Source organism: Pinus tabuliformis, chromosome X, assembly GCF_031772625.1.
Source record: "Pinus tabuliformis cultivar Carrire ecotype Pingquan chromosome X, CPIR1, whole genome shotgun sequence".
NCBI lineage: Eukaryota > Viridiplantae > Streptophyta > Pinopsida > Pinales > Pinaceae > Pinus > Pinus tabuliformis.
This window is the reverse complement of record NC_142308.1, coordinates 245,824,120-245,832,911: the sequence shown is the minus strand read 5'-3', so window position 1 is coordinate 245,832,911 and position 8,792 is coordinate 245,824,120. Positions and strand designations below refer to the sequence as shown.

General features: G+C 42.6%; 1 protein-coding gene across 1 annotated transcript; it reads right to left on the bottom strand.

Moving 5' to 3' along the window:
- Nucleotides 1-3,831: 3,831 nt before the first annotated feature.
- LOC149139293 (uncharacterized) lies at nucleotides 3,832-4,344 on the bottom strand. The gene has a single exon (XM_089450672.1). The coding sequence runs from the start codon at nucleotides 4,342-4,344 to the stop codon at nucleotides 3,832-3,834; it is 513 nt and encodes a 170-aa protein (XP_089306798.1).
- Between the last annotated feature and the right edge of the window lie 4,448 nt (nucleotides 4,345-8,792).

Genomic DNA, 8,792 nt, shown 5'->3' with positions numbered 1-8,792 from the left:
CCAATAGCATCACTCCATCGCCAGAGTCCGGTAAAGTTGCCATCATATGAGTTAAATGGGCTGAATAAGGCGTTGAGGGATATTGGTGAGTGAGGCAGGGTAGTTGAGAATCGGCCTTGGGAGAACAGGCAGGATCCATATGGGATCGGTAGAAGGCATGAAATCTTTTCCAAAAAATTGTGAAGGCTGAGGTGTAACAAGAACAGGTGAAGGTAGAGCAAATTAGGGACAAAGCGTTAGAAAGATCGATTCCGCACCTAATTCTGATGGATATAAAGTAGTAGCTGAATGTCCGGAAGGGGTGAGGCCACTTCTTGGCATCTGACCAGGAAGGATTGAAGCAGAGATTAGAGAATCGATTCATGGCAGAGATTGTTGGCTTACCACGTCGTTGCAGCATAGGCTGCCCAAAGATCTTTCGCAGGCCCTGTTTGCATGTCGGTCAACGTGCTTGTTGAGATTTCGAAGAATATGATGGTATTGCAGGTTGCCCAGTGTTTGATTCAGGAGCTGGCATCTCTGGATGATCTGCTGTAGGAGGTTGTTGGGTGACTTTTTTTGATGAATCATGAGACTTATGACCACCGAGGAATCTCCAAATATTTTTGCAGTTCTTATCCCAAGCCTGCTAAGCTGAGTTAATCCCTGATAAAGAGCTAATGCCTCTGCCCGATTGTTGGATAAGTTCCCAAGACCCCATTCGTAATAGAGAATGCATTCCCCATTAGCATTAAGGATGAGGCCTCCCGCTCCAGCTATTCCTGGATTTGACTTAGATGCTCCGTCAAAAAACAGGTAATAGTTTTTGCAGTTCTGCAACCAGTTGGCAAACTCCTCCTCCTTTAGCCTGATTTTCCATGGGTGGATTTCCTGATTGTGCTGGACTTTCTCTGTCTTACCTTTATGAATGCCATTGTTTTTATCCAGAATGTAGCTGATGAAATTTCTTTCCTCAAAATTGTATTTAGTTACATCAATGCTGCTGTGAGTTTTTACTGAAATGGTTTTGAGCGCTAGGTTCTTTGCCTTGTTGCTGACAGTTTTTGATGCTGTGCTTTTGTCCTTGAAAATTCGTCGGTTTCTTGCTAGCCAGATACTCCATAGCATAGTGTAGGGAAGTGTGTTCCAAACTCTCTTCACTAGATTGCTTCCCTTATTTCCCCAGGGGCAGTTCTTTTTCCAGGCGAGGATCATTTCCATTATTGAATGTTGGGAAGTCCATGGAAGCTTATCAACAAGTTCTAAGTTTTTCCAACAGTCCATAGCATAGGTGGAGTTGACAAATAGATGCTGCATGGTTTCCTCAGCTCCACAGTAGTTGGGGCAGCGAGATGGCCCATTAATGCCCCTCTTTTGTAGGTTCTCTGCTGTTAATATCTTCCCTTTGAGAAGGGTCCAAGTAAAGAATTTGTTTTTGGGCAAAGCCTCAGATTTCCATACAATTATCCATTGATTCCATAACGGTATGTGGTGGGTGCTATTGTTGATATACTGGTGGCCTGCCTGAATAGAATAATCTATTCCTGTGGGGTCCCATTAGAATCTGTCCTTCTTGTTTTTCTTGATAGGTGTTTTGCCATGAAGCAAAGACAGAAGAGCAGTTAAGCTATTGTTGATTTCACTTGGGCTAGCAGGAAACGTCCATCCAAGCTAAAGGTGAGACAAAGGGTCCCATCTAGAGATTTGGTCCAGATAGAATATCCCTCTGTTGTTGAGGAAAGTCAAGATAGGAATAGCTTCGTTGTACCTGTTTATTGGCTGCTGTCCCAAGATTTTATCAACCCCAATGTTTATGCTAGATCCTCCCATAGGAACTTTGGAGATATTCTGAATCATCATTGGAATAACTTTTTTGCACAATTGCCAAATTTTTGAGGAATCCCTATTGGGTATAGCAGAGTCAAGGAGTTGTTGCCTGGAGAAGTTCAGGTATTTGCTTTCCAGGACCTGTTTCCACCACGCCGGAGGGCCAGTGATGAGTCTCCAAATTATCTTTCCTCCAAAGGCAAGATTAGTGAAAGTGGGAGACCTAACACCGAGACCCCCTCTTTCTTGAGTCTGAATGACTTGTTTCCAGCTGACAAGGTTGAATTTCTTCTTGTCGTTTTTCCCCCCTTGCCAGAGAAAATGTCGTAGAACAACATCCATTTTGTGAAGGAAAGAGGCAAGAGCTTGGAAGAGAGAAAAGCGATAAAGGGGAAGAGAGGAAATACCTGATTTCAAAAGGATGAGACGGCCTGCTGGGTTGAGCCACATTGAACCCCATTGTTGAACTTTCCTCTTCATCTTGTCAATGATGCTGTCCCAGGTTTCTGCTTTCAAAGGTCCTAGGCTTACAGGCATGCCCAGGTAAGAGAAATGTGTCCAGCCTAGATTGCAGGAAACTCCAAATATATTTGCAATGTTGTGAATGACCTGATTAGAAGCGTTACATCCATAGATACAACTTTTTTGCTGGTTGATCAGGCCTCCGGAGTACTCCATAAATCTATCAAGAAGAGACTTGAACCTTCGTGCTATGGTGATGGAGGCTCCTCCAATGAGCAAGGTGTCGTCCGCGAACTGAGAATGATTGATGTTCATAGCTCCATTTCCAAATTTTATTCCTGAAATGAGACCCATTCTTCTGTTATGGTTCAGAGCTTGACTGAAGGATTCTGCCATAAGAATGAAGAGATAAGGGGAAAGGGGGCAGCCCTATCTGAGTCCCCTGGAGGATTGAAAGGCATCGCCCGGCCTTCCATTGACCAGAGGGGAAATCCAAGGTCCTGAGATGCAAGCTGAAATGAGACTGAGGAAGGGCGACTCAAACCCCATCTTTCTTAAAACAGCAAAGAGGAAAGAGTGTCTGACTCTATCGAATGCGTTGGCCAAATCCAGTTTGAGGATGAATCCTTTCTCGTTCCTGGAAAGACTCGAGTGAATAACTTCCTGTACAAGTAGAATAGAGTCAGTTATTTGCCTGTTGGGCAAGAACCCTCCTTGATTTTCAGATATCAAAGAGGAGAGGAGAGGTTTGAGTCGAGAAGCCAAGATTTTAGACAGGATTTTATAAGAGGCGTTGCAGAGAGATATGGGCCTAAACAGGGAGAAGGAAGAAGGTCGGTTTTCTTTAGGGATGAGGGCAAGAAATGTTGCATTAGTATAACCCCCTATCTTGCCCTTCCGCTGGATCCACTTGATCATCTTGATTAGTTCCTTTTTGATTAAACCCCAGAATGCCCTGTAAAAACATATGGGGAATCTGTCAGGCCCGGGCGCCTTGTTAGGATTCAGAGTCCAAATTGCACTTCTTATTTCCTCCTCTTCGATTTCTTTATTCAGGCTATCGTTCATATCCTTGGTAAGACCTTTGGGGAGGTGTTGGAGAAGGTCCTCGTAATCCTCATCTCCTTTGGTTTCAGTGAGCAGATCTCTGTAGTACTCTGTAGCAGCATTTCTAATGTCCTCTTGGATGTTTCGCTGGTTGTCGTCCTTATCCAAGATGGAACAGACATTGTTCCTGATTTTTCGAGCTATGGCCTGCTTATGAAAAAATGCAGTGTTTTTATCGCCTCCTTGGAGCCAGAGCTGCCTGGATTTTAGCCGCCATTTGGATTCTTCCTCCATGTTTATATGACTCAGTAGAGAGTAAAGGTTCTTTTCTTACTCCATACTCTGCTGGGAGAGTCCTTGTTCTTCTATCATCCTCTGGATTTCCTCTAGTTCACCTTTAACTTTCTTTTTGTTCTCCTCAGGTTCCTTATAGCTTACTCTTGCCCATTCTTTGACAGCTTGCTTGACTTTTCTTTGTTTGGTCTCCCATATGAAACCGGGCGACCCTTCTACATGCTAATTCCACGTTCTCTGGACTATTTCTCTAACAGCAGGCACCTCGTTCCACAAGGGGCTATATTTAAACGGAATGGGTCCTAGGGGACATCGGGACTCTAGCGTGAGAGTAATGGGATGATGATCAGAGGCAGAAGAGGGGAGAATGGTGGCATATCCCACGTAGAAAGAGGAAAGATAAGAGATATTGATGAGAAACCTGTCTAATCGTTCTATAATGTTGCCCGAGCCAAGTCTGCGGTTGCTCCAAGTGTACCTACGGTTCTTTGGGGCCACGTCTACTAGATCATGATCTTGCATAATAGCTTCTAGCTGACCTCTGAAGGGATCTGGAGAGAAGGTTCTGCCCCTTTTTTCGTTTGCATGCAATATGAGATTGAAATCTCCAGCCACTATGATGTTTGTGTTTTGCTCACTATCGATACTGGCCTGAAGATCGCCCCAGCATATCTCCTTTTCTCTGTAATGATTGGGCGCATACACGTTGTAGATGATTACTGTTTGGTCATTCATTCTGCTTTCAAACGATGTTCTGATCCAATGCTACTGTAGGTTTACTGAGTCACAGGTCCACTTGTTGTGATCCCAAAGGGTGGCAATGCCTCCCGAAGCGCCTCTTGCATCGCTTACGCACCCTTTGTATTGATTTTGCTGATCTATAATACTTCTCATTGCTTGCTGATCCTGCTTTGTTTCCTGAATCAGTAAGATTTCTGGCTCTTCGATGTGTATTAAACCTCTGAGGGTGGAGATTTTGGAGGAGTGCCCTAACCCCCTACTGTTCCAAGACAATACTTTCATCATTGGGAACTTGGAGTACGGAGAGGTGCTCTCCTCTCTTGTTCTTTATGGTTTGTTTCTTTTTCTTGGTGCCCCTGAATGAAGGACTCTATTAGTGTTTGAGTTCCCATGGCTATGTCTTTCTGGGCGTTCTCGTCCCTGTGTTGCTTTTCTAATTTCCTGCCTGGTCCAGGCTTCTTGTAGGTATCGCTCGCTGTTCCATGCTCTTTAGTGCTACTTCTGGTGTGCCTAGGATAGGAGGGTTCAAGAGAGACTTGCGAAGAGGAGATTAGAAAGGGGGGGGGATCAGATGGCTTGGAAGGGTTCAGGGGGGGCTGAGGGGGGTCCATAGAGGGTGGATCAAGGGAGGATAAAACCAGGAAGGGATTAGAGGAGGGGGGGATCGGAGGTTCAGAAGAGAGATGGATAGAAGATGGAGGGGAAGATGAAGATGGTCGAGAGGCAGAGGGAGCTGAAGGAGCAGATTCCTGGGGGGGTTTCTGAGGAGGAACATATTTCTTCTTTTTGACCGGTTCCCATTGGCCCTCTTGGTCCTCACTTTCTGCATCAACGAGTTTGGGACATCTATTGGCGAAGTGTCCATATTCGTGGCAGACCTTGCATTTAAAAGGTATCTACTCATAATCCAGCTGCTGGATATGGCTCCACTCATCCACTTTCAGTTTTATTGCTTCTGGTAGACCTTTGCCAAGATCCACTTCGACACAAATCCTTGCGCAGGCCTGCATGTTGTCTTTTGGCTCACTGCGGTCGATGTATTTGCCCACAACATTTCCTATGGCACGAACTGACTCATCTCCCCAGCAATGAAGGGGAAGGTGAGGGAGACGAACCCAGACCAGGACAACGCTAGGGACGTCTAGTTCAGGATCAAAATCGGGAGTCCATTTGTTGAGATAGAGGCCCCTGGAGTCCATGAAATAGGGCCCGTTTTTGAAAATTAAGTCCTTATCCTCTTTAGATTCGAAGTGGAAAGTGAAGTACCCTTTCCCACAGAACCTGATGGAGATTTTCCCTTGGATCTTGTCTGCCCAGTTTCTTTCAACCCATCTTTGTACCGTTCTTGGAGAGGGCCAGAGGCCTGTGAATTGGCCTATGAGTCCTTTTTCAGCAAGAGACAAGGCCGCCATGCGCGGCAAGACCGGAGGCAGTTGAACTTCCTGAAGCACATCTAGCTTCTTGACAAATCTTGATAAGGCGGGTCTGGGGCGCTGCGGGGGCAGGGATTTTACCAGTTCTGAAAACGCTTTTTGAGAGTCGACCCCCTCCAGAGACGGATCCGAGGGGGCCATGGCCAAAGGCCTGCGCTCAGGCAGGCGCAGAGCACGGGTTGCAGTCGCGCACGCAACATGGTTCCTCGGCTCTATTCGCCCACTTTCTCTAGTGTAATATTTTAAAATGTCCATTGGAAAATAGACATATTTTAGAAGTGATAAAATATTTTTATTTTTTTAAATATTAAATTTTGAATATATTGTTTGGGTGAAGTGTAACTATTCTACATTTTATCTTTTTTGTTGGAATATTGCAATTAATACATTTTTTGGCGAGATTGTTATTTTTTATTATGTGAAATGCATTTTTGAATGCATAAAAGGATTCACAGATTTGAAAAACGCATGGAGCACTTGGTATGTACAGATATAACATCTCGAATATACCATTCCAATAGTTTTGACTCAAATTTTGGCAAAACTCATCAAAAAATATATAAGAAAGGGAAAAAAAGTAGAACATTTAAATTGCACTATGGATGGGGTGTCAACAAGTGGGGCCATGATTGCCTCTACATGTCAATCAATTGCCACCTTGGTTTGCATTAATACTTGATGTCCAATTCATTAGCTAGTTCTTATAGAAACAAGCATAGGGATGGGTGATTTTTTAGGATGACACATGTATCCCTCCCAACTAATGCTAAAATGATAATTGGGTTAACGAGGAATTTGAGGACGTATGGAGATTTGATACCTAAATTGTTGAATGGAAGGTGTAGCGATTTATGGAGGAGTACTAGAGGATGCCTCCATGATGAAATCGACGTACGAAGGGGACCTCTATAACTTAGCATGAGGAGTCCTCTGGAAAGAATGAAAGAATGGTTATTTAATGGTGGCAATAGTCGTTTAAGTGGCTCGAGAAGTCCAAATAAACAAGAATGGCCTCCATGGTATAAATGGTTTGCAAACTCTTTTGAGACTTAGAGGCCTGAGGTCTCAAGTTTCTTTTCTTGCTTTTCAATGCACCTTCTCTTTGTTTTGTGTTTGGTTTTTGTGTTGGAGTGAGGAGGGAGGTATTTTATTTTCTTCATATGGTTTAAGCGGCTTATTTAAGTTCTTTGGGAGATATTATATCTTTAAGGTTCTTGTTCTAGGTATCTGGATTGTGTTTGCTGTCTCTTGGATTATTTCCATTACTCAAGTCATAGGGGGATTTGGTTTCCTTGTTACTCATCCTTCCATCTTTACAATGAAAAGAAATGTAGGTAGCTCTAGGAATGAGAAAGGGGAAAAACACAGGTTGTGTTCCATGAGGGATTTGAGCTTTGGGGTTTTGAGGCATATATCTAGAGATGAGAAAAAGGTCATGGAGGCTGAGAGGCCCTCCCATGAATGGAGGCTTGAGTCGACTAAAGCTAAAATTAATGAATTGAAAAAGAGGGTATAAGAAAAAAAGAAATCTCATAGTGATGATCAAATCCTAGAATAATTGGATGGATAGGTTAAAGACCCAGTTTGCTCCAAAACTTGTGAAATAATTTCTTCAGAATAACATAGACTTATTATATGGTTTAAATTATAATTGCTTAAGATAAAGCATACAAGGAGGATGAACAATAGGAAATTCTCTACATAATCAATATCTTTGAAGTCAAGTTTCATGGAGTCTACAAAGTCATCTTTAGGATAGGTATAATGATTTCTTAATTTACTAATGAAGTTGAGATGAAGTACTAAATAGAGAAATATCACTGCTAGAAGGAACACAAGGAAATCCTATCATCCTCAAGGATGAATAGAAACCTTCTTCATGTGAATGGGGTGAAAAACAAATCAAAAGGAGCCAATGGACTTGTAGATACCAAGCCCTTGTCACACATATTTTGAAGCCTATCTTGTCTATTTATTTAAGTACTTGTCATATGTGTGTGTGTGATATTATCTCAATATGTTGCTTTCTTATGTATATTTTTCAGTAGAATTATATATATATAAACTCCTTGCACAAGAATTTTGATATCAAGCTAATAGAGGATGTTGGAAATAATACTGAGAGGGGGGGTGAATCAGTATTATCAGATTAATCAAACTTTTCAAATGCCCAGAAACATATACGCTACTTCAGTTAAGTGAACCAGCGTGTACACGCTACTGTGACGAAGTAAAACAGCGTATAAGCAGAAAACTCACAATTTAGTTAGCTTATTCTTCAATTAAGTGCATTAGGACATTATTCATCATATTAACAGTAAACATGTGCAGTATAACAGAACAGATAAAAAGCCACACACATGAACACCAAGATATAAGGTGGAAACCCAATGTGGGTGAAAACCACCTGCTGCAAGTTGTCTCTATCTTTCTTAATATGAAACTTCAGTTTACAATCTTTTGTACTGGTGCAGCCTTATACCAGTACGCAGGCTACAACCTGCAGAAGGCTTCAACCTTCTCTCGTTCTCCAAACTTCCTTGGAAGGGAGCTCCAACCCCCTTTGCTCTTGTACTAGCCAAGATACTAGTACGTAGGTGCTGACCTACAATCTTCCTTCTTCCAGGTATCACTTTTCATACATTTTCAGACTTGGATATTCCTGAAGCACAACATTACAATCTGAAGACCACAATTCATTCAATTTCCACAACAGATCATTGAAGCATAAAACAACCAAACTTTGAATCACTGAACCACTGAACCCTGTCAATCACCAGTTACCAGGACACAGAGCAGACTACAGAACTCTGCAATAACAGTCAGACCCCACTGTAAACCCAAATCAAGCTTCAAAAGATATACGCTACTTTAATGAGCAGAACCCGCGTATACACGCTCTTTTACCGAAGCCAACCTGCGTACAGATCTAAAAATAAACTTTCTCAATTTGCAGCTGTACCAGACATTAGTTAGACTCAGAACGTAACATTGCGACAATATGCAGAT